This window comes from Astyanax mexicanus, chromosome 10, assembly GCF_023375975.1.
Source record: "Astyanax mexicanus isolate ESR-SI-001 chromosome 10, AstMex3_surface, whole genome shotgun sequence".
Taxonomy (NCBI): domain Eukaryota; kingdom Metazoa; phylum Chordata; class Actinopteri; order Characiformes; family Acestrorhamphidae; genus Astyanax; species Astyanax mexicanus.
In genome coordinates, this window is record NC_064417.1 from 18,552,666 (window position 1) to 18,572,755 (window position 20,090).

Sequence of the window (20,090 nt, forward strand, 5' to 3'; positions counted from 1 at the left end):
AAAGTCTTTGCTACATGTGCTTTATCTGGTTTAGATCACCGCTTGCTCTAGGGCTGTCAGCAAAAATGAATGAAGCCTGAAGACTCAGGGCCCTATTTTAGTGATCTACAGGCAAAACGTCAATTGGTAGCGTGCAGCGTAATATATATGACATGTTGGTGTGTTTTTGGTATCATAATGGTGCAAAACATACGCCTTGTGCAGCTTGAAACATGCAAAAGTCATGAACTAATTATCTTAATTAATCATGTGTTTTGGTGTGTTTTGGGTGTAACATGAATTAAACCAATCAGCATGTCACTTGTCATTGCCTTTAAGAGCCAGGTGTGCTCTGACTTTGGTGTGTTGGTATTAGGGGTGGGCAATATTATATCGTATACAATATATTGTGACACAGAAATATCATGATATTAAAAATCCATGTCGTGATAATAGGGCTGTTCTGTCTTAAAAGTAGTCTATTATTTACTGTGAAGCTTTAGGTTTATTTTTTGAATAATTGTTTTAGTTTGCAGTTTATATGCATGCAATAAATATTTTGCAATATTATTTGCTGCATTATATTATTTTATTCTATATTATTTATTTTGCCACATTATGATTATACTGTTATGCTATTATACTATATTCCTGAAATGAATGAATTATTTTAGTTTTCCTATATCGCCAAGTATATCGTTATCGCAAAAATACCCCGAAATATCGTGATATTATTTTAGAGCCACATCGCCCACCCCTAGTTGGTATCTTAACAACGCAGCGATTTGCGAGTCTCAGCAAAGGAAACATGCATGTTCATGCTGTAAAGATGCCAGCAGGTAATTTATGGTAACAGGAATGTTATTTTATGTGGTATTCTGTTTATTGTTAATGTAAAAGCTGAATTTGCAGGCTGCAGCACCAGTGTGGGTGTGTAAGATGCAGGGGTGTACACTTTAAATCAGTCCGTTCCCTATGCGGGTCAAGCTAAACCGAGTTGACCAGCTTGAGCTGGCCATGCTGTTTTTTTAGCAAGGCTAACCCATTAAAATCAGTGACAACCCCAAACATTTATATAAGTTGGAGACTAATGGAACAGTATGGTTTCACAGTCAGAGTAACATCTCCAGTGCTTCTGACTCTGAAAGTAAATCATTCTAATGTATGAATTATCAATAGCATTCCCTTCACTATTAGTGAAGCTCATTCAGGAGTAAGCCTACAGTGTGACTAAGAAGAGGCTGGATGTGTGAAGAGAGAAGTCATTCATGTGTTTTTTATTGTGGGTGTGTGCGTGTGTGTGTGTGTGTGACCTGATTCCTGACCACAGCAGGTATTACACCCCTCAGTTTGCTGCATTACCTGTTCTATTATTAGGCCTAGAAGAGTCAGAGATATATGGCACTGCAGAAAGAGAGAGTGAGCGTGAGAAAATGTGTGAAACAGTGTGTGTGTGTCTGTGTGTGTGTGGGAGAGAGAGACAGACCAGGGGAATGACTCAGCTTTTTCTGCAGTCATGCAGGTGAGCAGAAGCTCATACTTTCTCCTCATACTGACGTGGCTCTCTCCTGCTGCACTGCTGTACTCACTGCTGACTGGCCTCAGCTGAAAAAACTGTATATGACCAGTATGTTATTCTAAAGAAATATTTCTAAAAGTATCCTTCCTAAATCCACTTTTTCTTGTTCTTTGTGAAATACAGTAGGTCTCTCTGATGTGTATACGATGCAGCACATGAAACTCTTTCTCAAACTCCATTGTCTGCAGTAGCTAGTAAAAGAAAATATTCAAAACGAGTCGATCAGGAAAAGCTCTGTGTTTACATCAACTCGTGAATTAGTATTCATGGCCTGGCCCACCCTGGCTCAGGACCTCCCACAGGCAGAGTTGAAGCCGACACATCACATCAGATAGAAGCTGTCAGCTCTAGGAACAGCATGGCAGTTCGTTCCTGTGTTATTTGTGCAAATGTCACATATGATCAGTGTTATATGATTTTACCCAGTAATTTAGAGTTAAGGAACAAACGGTTAGAATTTGTCTATGGAACATTACCATCAAAGTTTAACTGAGATTTCAGGACCTGGACTACCCATCCTAACTATAGGTTAGGATCTCCGGTGGATTTCTCGTTTTACAGAGACTCTAAGACTAGGTCAGTGGCTGAACTGAAATGCTGTAAGGTTACATTTGACATTGCAAAGACTATTTGTGTAAAAATGTCTTTATTTAAAAATGCTTCCAATTGTTGTGTGCCTCCTGGTCTCGCAATGCTGTTAGCTAATCAGAGGCGATATGTTTGCATGTATGAATATTCATAAGCAAGAGCTGAAATCCTATCCTCCGCGGGAATAAAGCACCATTATATCGGATCACTAAAGTACTTTTTTTTTTAGAAAAAAAAAGCTCACATGACATTCATTCATATTAGAGACCACAACTAGACATTTTAAAATGAATGAAAAAAACAATGGAATGAGACCTTTAAGAAAATCAGGTGCACACACACTGTAAACAAAAAACAAAACCTGAAATTGTACTCCTATTGTAGTCCAACTATTCTGCACATGCTCATTTTAACTCTTTAGTTGAACAATAGAGGGGTTTTCACCCGATGTTTGATTTAGGTATTTTTCACACGTTGATGTTTCTCAGCTAATATCTGTAACTTATAAGTTAAATTGGGCCAATGAAGTAACTGTTTAAATTGTAAGATTTTATTTTATTGCAGTATAACTAAAAATTGGGGAAAAAACAATAACGTAATAATCGTGACAGGCCTATTTGTGGTTTTATTTAATACATCACATTTCATACAGTGCTGTGAAAAACTTTAGCTTTTTTGTAATACTTACATTATAATTATAAAACATATGTTATATTTGTCTTATATTATTGTGTTTGTTCATCTGACAAAGGAAAGTATGAAAAAAAGGGGAGCAAATAAGTTACAGCACTGTATATAACAGAGAAAAGTTCTATTGGCTAAGTTTCTCTAACCCTAACCCATCGGCTAAAACAACCTTAAAGCTATCTTCTAGCTCAGTTTAATAGCGCAACCACTTCCAGCATCTTAAAAAATAACCCAGTGGCTGCCCATTAGCTAGTAAACAACCCCACAAAATGTTTCAACAGGATCCTTCCAGTGTTTGAACTGAAAAAATCAGCACAGCAGGTTTTAGCAAGTAGCAGACTAAAAAGAGACTTTATAAATGAGGGATCTAGTAAACTGGCTACATCACAAACAGAAGAGTGGATGGTCAACAAGTTGCAATCTCACATAATCCCCATATAACCCTGTGGTGGTGTAGTTGTAGCTACATCACCGGTACTTAGCGGGGGCATCTGGGTCCTGGGGCAGCTCAGCTGGATTGGACTGGATTCTCGCTGACACACAGCAGTGCTTTTCTTTTGTGTGACTTCCAGACACTGAGGAAGCACAGCCAAGACACTGAGTGACACTGAGAACTACTGACCAGCAGTGTATGTGTGTGTGTGTGTGTGTGTGTATGTGAGTGTGAGTGTAAGTGCTGGGTGCTACTTCATGTTTCCTCCACCCCAGCTGCACAAATACACACTGCTGTGTGTCTGACTGTCCACTCTGTGCTCATTGTTCCAGCAGCCAGATGATCTGTCCGCTATTAACGGGCATCCTTCATCAGCCACTCGCTGCGCTCTCCAGAGACTCTTTAAGGGGAATTTGCAGACGGATGCCGGGTCTGTCTGATTGAATGTGTGTGTCTGTGGGTAATTTGGAGCTGCTGGAGGGTCATTGACTTGTGAAAGTGTAAATTTCCTAGACTGCTGTCTGATGCAGAGTAAGTAAGGACAGATGAATCTGACTGGGTGTCTACTTCTCTAGATAGCAGTGATGATTCTCAAATTACATTTTTTTTAACAAGATGTGTTTTAAATATTTAATCTATATATTATTTCTTATTCCAATGGTAATTAAGTTAAACATTAAGTTTATACTAGTGGTGTCAATAGATCAAAATAAAAAAATCATATTAATCACAACAAAATTCTGTGATTAACTGCGATTAATCGCATTTGTTTTTCTTCAGACGCAACTTTTTATAGTGGATATTAGAGGTGGGCGATATGGCTCTAAAATAATATCACAATATTTCATGGTATTTTCACGGTATCAATACTTTTGGCGATATGACAAAACACTGAATTAGAAAAATTATTTAGAATTTTATTATTGCATGCAATATGATATGGCTAACTGAGATATTAAAAAATAATAATTTTATCAGATTTGTAACAGAAGTCAATGATTCAGAATGTCATAATATTAGTAATGCACTCCAAATATCTCCATATATCCAGGATTAAAGTCATATAATCTGTCTCTAGTAGATATATAATGGAAAATGAGAACATGCTGTTTTACTAAAAACAGCAAAAAAGTAGTACTCTGATGCAATAATTAGGGGTGAGTGATATGGCACAATATTTCAAGGTATAATATCGTTCATGATATTCAAATTTTTTGGCGATATTATCACGTACGATACGATATGGCACAACTCTAGTGGATATTTAAATGTAAATAAAATAATAAATGTAAGAAATGTAAAATGCAATTACTGTATATTAGTGGTGTCAATTAAAATAATAGTTTATACTTGTTTGTTTGAGGGGAGATAAAATCAATGTAGGGCGCTGGAATAAAGAATGCATGATAAATTGGAATGTAAATGTCTCAGCTTGGTTGTGACAGCGCGGGTGTGCGTGTGTGTGTGCCAAAAAGAGAGAGAGAGAGAGAAATAGAGAGAGAAAGATAGAGAGAAATAGAGAGAGAAAGAGAGAGAGAGATAGAAACAAAGCTCTCTGACCGGCACGGAGGTGGAAGTTTAGAGCGCGCCGCAATCGTTCGCAAACGTTCAGCCACAGGACAGATCAGTGTGTTGGGCGGGGGCGGGGCAGATAACGGTGGAAGTAGGGATCCAACTTGGTGCCTTAATTAACTTGCGTTAAAAAAATAGTAACTCGTTACTGATTCCAAATTAACAGCGTGCGTTAACGCTTTAACTCTGACAGCCCTAATTTATACTGTTTAAAATGACTTAATACAAATCTTGTTCAGGATTAACAACTTGCTGAGCTTTATTAATATTTTGTATTGTGTTTATACTGATGTGTGCCAGCTCATATCACAAGAATTACAACTAAACTGATGAGTTATCTGACTAGACTATGCTGAAAATCAGGCTGGTTAAACTTAGCTCTTGACCAGCGTATTGAATGTATTAATTTGAGTTGAATTGTTTACCCAGTTACTGTGTTGCCTGGTTGTGGTTAAGCTGGTCATATTGCTTGATTAGATCTGTACAGCTGTTTAAGCTGTTTGGTCTAGAACAGATTAGTGGTAGACCTGTCTGATCAGACTGGTCATGCTTTTTAATTTGCATGGTCATGATGGCAGACATCCCACCCTGCTAAAACTCATTTCAGGGAGATACTGTAATATGAAGGCCTTGACCCCCAACCTTTTTCTTCAATCTTCAGTGTTGTAGGCTGTAAGAGCAAGTGTCATTTTCTGAGCTGCTAATTCAGTGTTGGCCATGCGCCATACCGTTCGTTCTATTGCATTTTCATTTTGCATCTAATTTTCAAATATGATTTTAAATATTTCAAGTATTTTACTTAAATAAAAAAGAAGGCTAAATACAAATTGATTTTTTTCACTTGCCTATAACAATGAAAGTAGAATTATCATTCGAAATAATTCCTATTATAAAAATGTATATATACAGCTCTAGAAAAAATTAAGAGACCACTTCATTTTCTGAACCAGTTTCTCTGATTTTGCTATTTATAGGTATCTGTTTAAGTAAAATGAACATTATTGTTTTATTCTACAAACTACGGACATTCATTTGTATAAAAAGATGCAAAGCTTTCAGACCTCAAATAATGCAATGAAAAATGAAATGTTCATATTTATAAAGTTGAAAGAGTTCAGAAATCAATATTTGGTGGAATAACCCTGGTTTAATCACAGCTTTTATGCATCTTGACTTGTTCTCCTCCACCAGTCTTGCACACTTCCTTTGGATAACTTAATGCCACTCCTGGTGCAATAATGCAAGCATTTCAGCTAGGTTTGATGGCTTCTGATCATCCATCTTCCTCTTAATTATATTCCAGAGGTTTTCAAGTTGGTAGATTTAAAGAAACTCATCATTTGTAGGTGCTCTCTTATTTTTTTCCAGAGTTGTATGTATATACATGTATGTAAAAGTTTTAGGTCTAATTAACATTTTCTGAAAACATGAACTCTTAAATTAACGTATTATTTTGGAAAATCAAACTTATTCAGGCTTAAATTGTAATAAGAATAAATCCTGGATAAGACTCAAAATACAATATTAATTCACCTCCTCAGTATATGGCAAATACTATGCACTAAGATACATCTTGTGGTTTAACCTGGACACATCTTCAGTGTAACCTGGGTCACAGGATGTTTTGGGTCTTAAAATCAGGCACCCTCACCTGGGTGATAAGGCCCCAACTTGTGTCTAGGTAGCATCTTTTCAGGTGGCTCTTTGTCTGTGCATTCTGCAGATCCCAGGATCTGATGTAGAGGCTTGCCTGCAAAACCCCTGCAGCCCTAAAAATATCAATTACGCTCAGTAGAAAATCAGCCCGCTGAGTAAATCAATGCTCTGGGTTAATATTATTAATAGTTTTTGTGTTGGTAATCTTCAATAATGTTTTTTTTTTATGTAAGGCCATGGCCTTCTGCCAAACTATTACAATGTAAGCTCTTGTGTGTAAATGGCCCATTTAATTGTGTCATTGTAATGTTGCTGTAAAGCCAATATAAGCCTCCCAGCAGTGCCGGTGGCAGCAGAAGGCTTTCCCACAGGGGGAAATCCCTCATGTCACCAGCTATTACAGCCATTAACCCGTACACTAGCACGAGAGGGAGATTTATCCAGGATGAGGGCAGCTTAGACTGAGCTTGTTAGCTTTGTGGTGACAGAGAAAGACTGTAACCCCTCACCTCGCCCACCTCCCCTCCCCAGCCCCCCACAGATCTCTGGAGTAGCTGTGTGTGAGCTGAGAGAGAGAGAGAGGAGTGTGTGATTTGTGCAGCGTCATGTGAAGGTCATATCCTGTTTCTGTCTCTTTGGGGTTTCTTGGTTCTTCACTTCAGCTTTCTCTGTTGTGATGCCAAAGTCTAAATATTATGGGAGTATAACAGTGCAACTCTGCATGGGGTACTCTAAACCATACACACACACACACACACATACACACACACCAGATTTTCAAACAATGTCAGGATGTTGGGTTTTATGTATGTATCTTGCAGACTGTGGTACACTTCTGTAATGCAGCAGTATACTGTATTAAGTATACACACTCCCACATACACTGATATGCCTAAACTCATGGAGCGAATATTTTGTCCCTTGACTTTTGGCATGATCCAAGCTGAAAAATGTAAACAGATAACCATGTCATTGATTTAAGGTGCATTTTTATGTTAGTGTCATGAATAATTATGATTTCTGGTTCAAACTTGTTTTTTTGTCAGTTTGCCTAAAATCAAATCTATTCCCCATTAAAACAAGTTAAAATAAATAATTTGAATGAATTATTTTTTAATGTAAGACAGAGGTCATGATATTATATACACCAGATCACTTCTCTTTGAGTTTTTCTGTCAGGTAGTCTCACACTGTTCCCATTGGTTCCTGGCACCACTATTTAAATAAAAGACGTGACAAAAGAAAAGAAGTTTTTCGTAGCAAATGGAAAACAAAGTCTTTATAATGAATGATCTTTTTACCTGCTGTTAACCTCGGCTAGCACTGCTGAAGCAGCATTAGCATTAGCTGCTAACCGCGCTAAGCACTAGCTCTTTTGCCATATAGAGGTGAGTATATCGGACTGTAGTCTGCGTGTTTACTGTATTAAAGCAAGCTACTTGGGACAAACTGCTAGCTAATATCACCCTGACTGGAACACTCAGTTGCTCAGTGTACTGCTGTCGGGCGGCAGTTACTAGTGCTTACCCTGGCTAGCTCCACCAGTTAGCTGATAAAGGTGTCCAGCCTTAGTGGAAGTCTAAGCTTACTGTAAATAAACGGAAGCAATTTACTCAAACAGATAAACAGTTATCAGAAGAGGAATCTATGTAGATTAACGCACAGCACTTGTTTAACAAAATGTTATTATTATTTTTTTTATTACATAATAGTAAGTAATGCACCTTATAGTGCAAAAAATACGGTACTTTATTTAGATTTAACACAGGAATGACTTGTCTGTTCCCATGGATGATTCTAGCCAGATACCACCAGTTACAATCATGATCTGTTGTTGGTGGAAGTTTGTTCTATGTTGTGTTTCTGGTTTACGTGTCACTTCAACCTTACTTACAATACAGCACCTCATATACATCACACACCTCAACTCATAGAGATGTTGGCAGTCCCAAGCTGTCCCCTCAGGTAAAACATGATTAATTTACATACTGCTGTCCCATGACTTTTGGCATGTCAGTATATATATATATATATATATATATATATATATATATATATATATATATATATACTGACATGCCAAAAGTCATGGGACAGCAGTATGTAAATTAATCATGTTTTACCTGAGGGGACAGCTTGGGACTGCCAACATCTCTATGAGTTGAGGTGTGTGATGTATATATAAATATACATATGTTATATATATATATATAAACTGTTTTAGTCGCCTGTATGTTTCTTTGTAAAAACTTCAAATGACTTTTGAACAGATGCAACTTTACAGGTTACTGAAAGTCAAATAATAATCTGATGACACGTGTGAGTATGTGTGTGTTTGTAGATAGTTTGACAAAGTGATCCTGTCTGATGTTGAAGTATCTCCTTTAATAACTTCAGAAATCAAAGCTTAAATAGTTGTAAATTAAACATGAAGAAAAAAATATAGAAGTAAAACATGTTTTGTTTTATATAAACAAAACTCCCACTTTAATTCACATTTCAAACAGATTGATAATGTGATTAGCTCACAAGTGTGTGTGTGTGTTTTCCAGGCTGTCACTGGCAGGAATTTTGGGGAGAAGGACTTCAGAGGTGGTCTGGATAACGGCATCCTGCTGTGCGAGTGAGTATGTTTCTGCTTTCACTGGTATAAATAACATGGTAAAACAATGAACATGTATTGGGATTACCCTAACACTACTCTACTACTATAGTAAATGCATTGATATATCATTATTTGGTCAGGATTTTTGCCCCCGGTCAGATCTGAGTCTCTTAAAGGGATAGTTCGGTATTTTTGACATGAGTCTGTATGGCATCATCATAACCAGTGTCGTGCATCCACACTGACTTACCCCCCACAGCGTCCTGTGAGCCGAGTTCTTGTCCAGTTTAGGTCAAAGCGAAAGTAGTCCGGCATGTTTGCTGGGGTCAGGAAAATAACTCCTTTTTCTTCCCAAAGCAGTACGTGTTCAAAAGAGTGATTTATTTACATCACAAAAAACTAACCCTGCAAAAGTCACGCCTCGTAAATCACTTGGGTCCTACTTTCTCTCATTTCGTATCAGTGCGCGTCATTCTGACAGCGAGCTGCGCACGCGTCAACTTGTTCTGTGTTTTGGCAGTGCTTAGCAGCTGTGTTCAGACTAGCAACGCAAACGAGCTAACTTTAGGGAGAAGTCTATTGGCTTTTATAAGCTTTGTAAACACATATATATATATATAGCTAGGTGTGTGTGTGTGTGTGTTAAAATGGTATCGCAGCTCCAGCAGTGGCTCCAGTTTCATCTTCCACCACTTCTCTGTCCACCCTCTCTCTTTCTGCCCGATCTAATTCTATTTGGCGAAGTTCAACATCTGTATACTCGGGTTCATAAAGATATCCCCGTGGCTCTGAGCGGTGATCAATGTTTTCCTCGTCACTCTCGTAGTCACACATGTTCTCGAGGCGAGAAGTAAACAAAGCAACCCAAACACGTAGGCTAGCTGTCAGGTTGCAGCGCTGCGCGCATTGATATGGAACGAGTGAAAGTAGGACCCAAGTGATTTACGAGGCGTGACTTTTGCAGGGTTAGTTTTTTGTGATGTAAATAAATCACTCTTTTGAACACGTACTGCTTTGGGAAGAAAAATTAGTTATTTTCCTGACCCCAGCAAACATGCCGGACTACTTTCGCTTTGACCTAAACTGGACAAGAACTCGGCTCACAGGACGCTGTGGGGGGTAAGTCAGTGTGGATGCATGACACTGGTTATGATGATGCCATACAGACTCATGTCAAAAATACCGAACTATCCCTTTAATACTGCGTATCAGCCGATACGAATGTGATCTCTCTGTTTGTTTTAATAATACTATAATGCTTTAACAGTAATAATAGTAAAATAAATGTACTCAGGTCTTTTGTGTGTGTGTGTGTGTGTGTGTGTGTGTGTGTGTGTGTGTGTGTGTGTGTGTGTAAAAGGTTAGGTTTTTGGTCATTCTCAGTCAGCACTGGTAAAAGTAAATCAGACACAGCAGTGCTGCTGGGGTTTTTAAACACTACTGGACACTCTTACCTAGCTACTCTACCTTGTGGATGTAAAGTCAGAGACAGAAACTGAACAAGTTTGTGTTGAGTATGCTGCCCACAGGACACTGTTGGACTATTCACTGAGGTGTTTAAAAACTCCCGCAGCACTGCTGTGTCTGATCCACTCATACCAGCACAACACACATTAACACACCACCACTATACTGTCAGTGTTGCTGCAGTGCTGAGTGCTTTCCCATTTCCCATATATTAGCTGCTCTGTGGTGGGGTTCTGGGGTCCTGGCCATTCAAGAACAGGATGAAAGGAGGATAATAAAGTATACAGAGAAACAGATAAAGGAATAAAGTCTATAATTATAGAACTACAGATTTTCTCATATGCTCAGTGGAGCTGAAAAAATAATAATGCAAAATGGGTATAGAAACAAGAAGGTAGTCATAATGTTACGCTTTAATGCTATATATACCAAAATGGTAACTTTACAGTTAACTTAAGTCATTTTGGAGCAATTTTGTAGGTCCATTTATCATAATTTTGTCTTGATTAAAATATTAACTGTAAGTTTTAAATGATGTCAAAACCTGAAAAGTGTCAAAATAGATACAAGGTATTTGTATGACAGACACCTGTTTTTTTAGGACATTTTATGCTGTTTGTTTTAAGTCTGCTGTTTGCCATGATATACATTGTCGCTGCTATGCAAAAACTTTATTTGTATTTATTTTTATCATTTTCCAACATATATTTATCATTTTTCAACATAATTTGAATCTGGAAGTTACTATTATATTCAAAATTTTATGATGAATGGGCCAAACTGACTTAATAAATAAATATTTATTTTTTTACAGTGACTCACACTCTACAGATGTACAGTACACTGTACAGATCACTTATACATACACATGTGTGTATGCATGTACAGTATGCTGTATGTATGTAAGTGTGTGTGTGTGTGTGTGTGTGTGTGAGAGTGAATCAGTGGAGACACTGAGGTTCTGTCTTCGCCTGGCAAGAGGTAAATCTGCCGGATTTATGAAGCTTTACCTCCTGTCAGCGACTAGCCTGTCATCAGCAGGAGAGAGGAAATGTGTTCGTGTGTGTGTGTGTATAGCTGTGTGTGTAAGTGTGTATAACTGTGTGTGTATGAGAGAGGGACCCTGGAGCTAAAACACTTCAGCTGAAACAGATGGGTTTCCTGCGTGAGTTCTGAATGCACTGTGATCAGGTTTACCTACAGGCCTGATATTACAGACCATTTGTGGGTCAGACCCTGTGACAACACATCTGTTCCACAGAAGCCCCCTGTCATCAATCTGCCTTAAATAATCAGATAAGTTTAAATTTAAGGGCTTTTTTTAAGGATTCGCACCAGCGCTAGATCAGTTCAGATCTGCTATCAGTGTTTATATATATTAGGAGACACTAAGGCCCAATCCCATTTCACCCCTTGGCCCTACCCCTTACCCCTACCCTCTGTTCTAGAAGTGTCCCGATTCTTGTTAGGCTGGAGGGGTAGGGGGAAGGGATAGGGCTTGTTAGCCCTTAAAATAGAGATTTTTCAGATGCACACTTAAAACAAAGGGGTATGAGAATCAGTGGTAAGAAACCCACATATGTACGTATTTTCCTTGTTAAAAGTGACGACTTCACACACACACACACACATTTATTTTACATACAGTATGTTTGGCCAAGGGCTAATAAACATTGCTTTATTTGTAAATTTGAAACTAAACAAATTTTCTACTCATATCTTGAGTTCAATTCATTTTCTTTTACATTTTATTAAAAAACTAATAAAAAAAAGAGTAGCACTTTTTGAAAGAAATGTAACATAAGAAAGGTAAAGGGCAAATATTAACCATGTAAGCTGTTTATATTGCTTGCAATTTAGGTGAAGCGAGCATGTGTAAAGCATTTTAATGTAAAATTGCTTAATTTTGCTGAATTAAAAACAAATAACAAAGTAAACGAGTAACAAAAATATGAACACCACACAAGGGTTAACAAGCATAAAAGTACTTTGACTCAGTAGTTAGCTAGCTAGCTAACTTTCCTGTTCCACCTTAAATGGTGCAACAGAGAGCAGGGGCTGCAGCAGTTAACTCGTTTACCAGCAGGAGCTAGGTAACTGAACTTTCGCCCTCCTGATGACGTTTGAGTGCTTAAAAGATTGTCCCAATTCCTAGGGGAAAGGATTACACCCCTTCCCTTTGTAACTCTGTTCCAAGGGAAGGGTTCCGTTAGAAAAGTAGGGGTAGGGGTAAGTAGTATGGCCAGGGAGTGAAATGGGATTGGGCCTAAGAATAATACAGTAATACAGAGTTCATGGAAATTAACACTAACTGTTTGTTTAGTTCTTGTAGAGAAGTGTTTCCAATACAGTAAGATGCACTGGAGCAGATAAACATGAAACACTATTGGCATCATGATGCCTAATGCCAATGGGGGCTAGAGGGGTATAAACCCCCCACATTATTGAGCTGTGGAGCAGTGGAGCTGTGTTCTCTGAAATGATGGTTCTCCATCAAAAACCTCTGGAATGAGTTCTACAGGTGGAGATGATGAGTTGTGGTGGTCTGGTGATCATCCAGCATCCTGTTCTGTCTTTACTGATTGTACACCATTGTAGATGAGTGCAATCAGATCCTCACTGCAATCCTTTACTAGACAGTAGAGACAGGTACTCCAACAAAAGCAGGATAAACTCTATTTTTAATGCTTTCCATTTTAGAAGAAACAATGAATGATAAGGTGTTCCTATACCTGTGTCCGCAAATTGTTTATAGAAATGTGTTTACATACAAAAAATTTCAATGGAAGTCAATGTAAGAAGAGAACTGTGTTACAGTTCATTTTGGGATATTTCTATTGGTCCATTGATCATGAAGTTTCGACATAATATCAAGACCAACATATTCGAAATGCACTAATATGTCGTGTCAAAGTCATGGCAAAGCAATATGTAAATTGATCATGAAGTTCTACTTCATGGTAGAGCTTGGGTTCACCCTTCATCAGTATAAGTTGTGAGGTGCTATCTTGTGAGTGAGGCTGAAACCTTGACACCTTGAGTATCGTAATTGGCTAGATCAGCGTCTAGCTAGATGGGACATGACAAAAGTCATGGGACAGAATACTTTCTCCTGTCACTTGACATTTGGTTTGTCAGTGTTTTTTTTTTTTTGAACATTTACATGACTAAAAACTTTAACAAATAAAACAAATATATTTTAACTCTAAACAAAATAAGCATTTTTAAAAAGAAGGTTAATGTTCAGGAGAAATGCTGCTGGCTGCCCCTATCTTGAGCCCTACCGCTCTATTAGCTTCTATTAGCTTCTATTAGCCGACCTGCTAATACCAGTGTTTGAGGCTTTTAGTGGTGTAATTAATCAAATCTTCAAAAGCAGAGCTAACTACACCTCATTACACGCCTACAGAGGAAACGCTCGGGTAATTACTGTCGGCATCAATGTTTGGGTAAAAACTAGCCAAAACACACACACACACAGTGTAGAGTAGAGATGTATTTTGCTTATGTAATTTCCTGGTTTTTAGTAAACAAAATGGCATTATTTTGGTTATTTTTGGTATAAACAGGACTATGTGAGTGTGTGTGTGTGAGTGTGTGTGTGTGTGGGTGTGTGTGTGTGTGTGTGCGTGCTGTGACTTTCTCAGTGGCCTTTCGTGACTGGTCACTTTTAAACCCTCTGCAGGTGCTTCCTCACTTCTTACACATTTAACAAGGCCCAAGCAAACACACACACACACACACAAACACACACACACTCACACACACACTCACATAGTCCTGTTTATACTGGCATGAGTGTTTATATGCAGTGTCTCCCTGCCAAGCTTATTCCTTCCCTTTTATTGTTGTTTCATTGCTCTGTATTTTCATTTTATTGTTTTTTTTCTGCTGTAGCTTTATATCAGTGCTTCAGTGCTTCAGGGGCCGAGTAACTCTCTGTTTAAACACTCTAATATACGCTCACTCTCTCACCACACACATCCCTCTCATCCTACACACTGTAGCACTCACTGTGATACTCTTCCGCTGCTGAACAGTAATCACTCTTCTTTTACACTTCTGTTATTACAGTCACACATCAGCTGTTCAGCAGCTCAGAAACAATGTTCAGATAGCAAGTGGATCATTGCTTCACTCTAAGTGGAGTGTGTGGAAGATCTCCTGAAGAGAAACCTCTAAATCATGAGAAAGAAACAGTAAGAGAGTGAAGAATAAATAACTTCAAATACATGCGTACACTGTAACCCCAAAATAAGTGTAACCTTATTGTATTGTAACCTTAGTGTAACAGCCTGAATTATGTTCCATTGTTGAAAAAATATTAGTAATAATAATTATGCTGTTTTCTGTCTGCAATGCACACAAACTCTAATATTATAAAATAAAATCTATATAACATTAAATCCAATGAACTAAAATAAGTAGCTTTTTTAGATCTATCGGATTGGAAGCCTGTGCTTAACATTTGTATTTAAGATTTGATATTAACCTTTTTTCACAAGCCATCCAAAAACACTAAAATAAACACGAAAAAAATTAGTAAGATATAGCATTTATTTTTTATTAGCAATTAGCAATTCCAGTGCAGTTGGTAGGGCTGAGCTATTGTTTCATCAGCTTATGAACTTTTTATTTGGCTTGTTTATAGGATATTCTAATAAAAACAGGTCTCAATTGATGTTTTGACATTTGAAAAAATAAGAAAATACATGATGTCCATTGTAATGGACACAGGGTCTGAAAGGGTTCAATTCAAATAAATTAAGTATGTTTTATTTCATATTGGATATTTGCAAACATTCTTCAATAATTTGACTTGTGCATAACTTTTGTGTGCACATTTGTGGGCAGATTCATACATTCAAATGTGATCTCTGAGTTAAATAAATGCAAAATAATTGAGTTATCATAGAATCTTGCCGTTGATAGCTTCTTCTTCAATGGCTTCCTCTGGTACCATCTATTTGCATATAGAGTTTGTCCTTTTGGCACCCATTGTCAGTGTGTAGTCATTTCCCATGCTAGTTTAGGTAAAACTATAGATCATATTTTATATATTTTATGTTTTAGGCTGTAAACCAAGCATCAGATTGGAGTTGTTGGCTGTGTGCTATACTGCTTACCTATAACAATTTCGTGCTCCACCATAAAATTTACATTTACTTGTAGAATTATTGTGCAGTATAACAAAATTCAGCAATTACTGTCTATCAACTTGCATAAGCTGTATAATGTAACCTGTATAATGTAAATTTACTTAAGTAAACATCTCTGTAAACATTGCATAAAAGTTTTAAGGCAACAATTTCCTCAAATTATGTAAGAAACACTGAGAGGAACCAAGACACAAGCTCACCATGAATTCAGACAGAAGCTGGAGAGGGAGGTACTGAGTTACGTTTAGAGGAGTCTGAACTTAAATGCTGTTTTTTTATTGGTCAGTGAGAGTTGTGAAGAGTATAATTCTGCTTTCTCTAGCTGTCTGGATGATGTGATCTCTGAGGAGGTTTAAAGAACAGCTGATAAAGCAGATAAAGATGAAATACTGTGAACTGACTCCCCCAGTAGACGTTCAGCAGCAGCACAGAGAGAATACAATACTTTATTACTGAAAACAGAGATGAGTTATTTCTAGATATGAACAATGCTCAGATACAGATACACTCTCAGGACTGGGGTCAGAAAATAAACTTAAATAATGTGTAATGATAAAAAAAAATATTACACTGAATGTATGTAGGAAACTGGGAGTTGATTTTTTTTGTTCTTATTCTATTGACCACTGGTAGTATATGCACTTTCCATTGTAATTTAGATTTCTGTCAGTGTTTTAAAGTTGCTTTGACCATTGGTAAATAATTGCAATCACTGTCCAAAAAACATGTATATCCAAAATGATAACTTCAGAGTAGAAGAAAAAATCTTCTTGAATTTTAATGGAGGTTAATGTAAAAAGCTTTTATTCCAAATTCCATTTGATTCCATTTCTATTAGTCCATTTATTATTCAATTTTCTGTGAAGGACAGCTTCATATTTTGTAGTAGCTACAAATCGACCCCACTAGAGATACTTATTTTTCTTTGGACCTTTTGGCACCTCTTTTTAGATCACAAGCAGCAAATACAATCTGATTATTGACAAGACAAGACATATATATCGTACATGTGCTGAATACAGATGAAATTTAGCTTCTGCCTTTAACCCATCCATGCAACACACACATACACACCACTGAGTACACTGAAAAGACACACACAGTAATACAGTGAGCACACATGCCCGGAGTGGTGAGGGTTAAGGGCCTTGCTCAAGGGCCCAACACTGGAAGCCCGCCAAACCTGTGTGTTGAACCCAAAACCTTGTCCTCGATGGCACAGTGCTCTGACCTTCTTCAACGGTTCTTCAGTAAAGCCAACAGTTCCATGACCACAGTGGAATCATAACCATATTATATTATAATATATTTACCATAATTCTAATAGAATGTGAATGCAATATTAATGGTTCTCTGCTCATTATTTTGGTTTTCACCCCATATCCAGTCTAATAATACAGTATTAGTGAATTGAAAATGCTGAATTGTCCCCTGAAGGTATTGATGTGAACATGTCTATGACGTGTCTGTGATTCTGTGACTGGCATTCTGTCCCGAGGAGATTCTTTCTTTCTCACAGTGATTTCATCACAGACCCACTGATCAGGAAGAAGTGGATAACAATATAAATGAATGAAGGAATAAATATATTAATGTTTACCCTCTCTGTCTCTCTCTCTCTCTCTCACCCTCTTTCACTATCTTTCTTTCAGGCTGCTGAGTTCTATTAAACCAGGTCTTGTGAAGAAGATAAACAGGTTGCCTACTCCAGTAGCTGGCCTGGTGAGCATCCCTTCATTTCCATCATCACAATGAAATAGTAGAGAATGTTTTCATGTTTTCCGTTCATTTAAAAGATGTACCCTTGTTTTTTAGAGGTTAAGGGATGAGTTAATCATGATATGATAGTGGGTATGATAGTGATGGATGGGTGGATAGATAGATAGATAGATGGATGGGTGTATGGACTTTTAATCCCAGATGGAAATTTCACGGATTACATACATTTATCAAGCTACATAAAATACAAACACAATAGCAAATACAATATAATAATAATATTTAGTGTGCACAGAAGTAAAAAAGCTCTAGAATTAAAATAAAATAAATATATACATATAAAACATATATAATGAGACCTAAAGAACAAGATCTGAAATCTAAATCTGATCTCAAGCTAAATATTGTTTTGTATTGCACTATTGTGTAAAGTGTCAGCCATTGTGAATAAGACAGTATGCAAAATGTCCATTTTGAGTCTGTTAACATGAATTAGCCATTATGCCAAATATGTTTTAAAAATGTTAGTTTATTTTATTAATGTGTAATTTATTTGTTATTAAAATGATTTTATTTTATTTGTATGTCTAAAAAAGTGGTCTTTATGTTATTTATGTTATTTTATTAACATTATTATATCAATTCAAAAATTAAATTTTTTTTTTAGTAATACAATACTGATACAATAATAAAAAATTGACTGAGTATTCTCACAAAGATAGTAATACTAGTGCATGTGTCTGAATGGAACATGTGCATAAGTGTGTGTGTGTGTGTGTGTGTGTTTATGTGTGTGTATACAGTCTCCTGCTGAATGCTTATTTAACTGATGTTGAAATCCACTCGACTTGGCAGACTGAATGCACCCCCCACAAACCTCTTATTCTCTTATTCTCTGAAGAGGCTTTGAGAATGACAAATCACTTTTATTACTTTGTTGTTGAGAGAACAGAAGAACACAAAAATAGAGGAATGGAGGTTGGAGATTATTTCTATGCAGGGGAGGACTTTTAATGTGCGGTTCCCCAGATTCCTCATCCCCTCAGTTATTTTTATCTAACCTCCTCTCAAATTCTTCTTCATGTCTGTTCTTAGCATTTTCCGAGCTACTGTTCTACAGAGCAGAGCTGTAGTCTTCCCAGAAGCTTTCACATTCAGCTCAGTGCAGTACTAGGTAGGGAGATAAATGGTATGTTCCACTGTGTGTTATATAATATACCACAGTCGGTTTTGACCTCTGAATGCTTTACTGCCAGCCTTCTAGTTTCGATGGACGGCCTGTTTCTGTGTTGGAAATGTAGGTTTTCCACCAGAATAAAAAAACACTGTAGTGAAGATAGTCGTCTTTCATCACCAAACCAGACTTACAGCCACTTACACCCCACTTGAATGACATGCAGCAGTTAGACCATAGGGCCACCCAAGAGCTGTGAAATTACACTGCATAAAACATTGTTTTAACAATGTCTCAAGAATACTGTAAAAATACAAATCCTGATTTCTCCTGGATGCTCTCAGCCAGTGCCCAAATGGATGTGTTCAATTCCATTACCAGCTCACCTGATTTACTATCATTAAGGCACCAGTCCTTAAACTGAAAGCAGTAGGGTTCCAGATTGAGGAGAAGGTACATATATAATTATAATATATTAACAAATATTAACATTATAATAAATGGCATCAGTGTGATTCTGCTACCATTAGTGCAAATCCACATACAGGGGTTGGACAATGAAACTGAAACACCTGGTTTTAGACCACAATAATTGATTGTATTGATGGTCAGTTCTGGTGGAAACAGGAGAGTTGAGGTGCACATTGAATTCTGCCGTGATTTGGGCAGCCGTGGTTTTATGTTTTTTGGATACAATCCGGGTTAGCACCCGAACATCCCTTTCAGACAGCTTCCTCTTGCATCCACAGTTAATCCTGTTGAATGTGGTTGGTCCTTCTTGGTGGTATGCTAACATTACCCTGGATACCGTGGCTCTTGATACATCACAAAGACGTGCACCAACAATTTGCCCACTTTTGAACTCTGGTATGTCACCCATAAAACTGTGCAAAAACAGCAAAACTGTGCTCTTACCCTGATAATGGAACCTTCACACTCTGCTCTTACTGGTGTAATGTGCAATTAATGAAGATTGGGCACCAGGCTGCTCCAATTTAGCCATGAAACCTCCCACACTAAAATGACAGGTGTTTCAGTTTCATCGTCCAACCCAACCGTCCATCGTTCAACAAAGGTGTCTGGTAGGTTCCGGAACTTCTTTTTTTTTTTGCAACAACAGTTTTGCTGATTACCTGAGAAACTTTGGTGCTGAAACAATACATTTTTATGATTTTCTTTATAAATCATTGGTTGTTTGGATTAGCAATTTCAGTTAAATATATCATATAGCAGATAAACACACATAGATATTTGAGAAGTAAAATGAAGTTTATACAATTTACAGAAAGTGTGCAATAATACTTTACACAAAATTCAAGTGCATAAAGGTACAAAACTATAATTTTACAATTTTTGTTTTTGCTGACATTACAACAAGCAAAATTCACATTTAAATGTACAGTCTCGCACATGTTGGTACAGGTGAAAATGTCAAATATTGTAACAAGTTAAATCATTTTAAATACGGCAGC

At 37.3% G+C, this 20,090-nt stretch overlaps 1 protein-coding gene across 8 annotated transcripts in view; it reads left to right on the forward strand.

Annotated features, from left to right (window-relative positions):
- The window catches only part of limch1b (LIM and calponin homology domains 1b), a 187,168-nt gene that overhangs the window by 59,791 nt on the left and 107,287 nt on the right, over positions 1 to 20,090 (forward strand). For all 8 annotated transcript variants that reach the window (XM_049484417.1, XM_022683579.2, XM_049484418.1 and 5 more), the window contains exons 2-3: positions 9,047 to 9,117; positions 17,378 to 17,447. In XM_049484417.1, the coding sequence (XP_049340374.1) occupies positions 9,047 to 9,117; positions 17,378 to 17,447 (141 nt within the window). The remainder of the gene's footprint in view (positions 1 to 9,046; positions 9,118 to 17,377; positions 17,448 to 20,090) is intronic.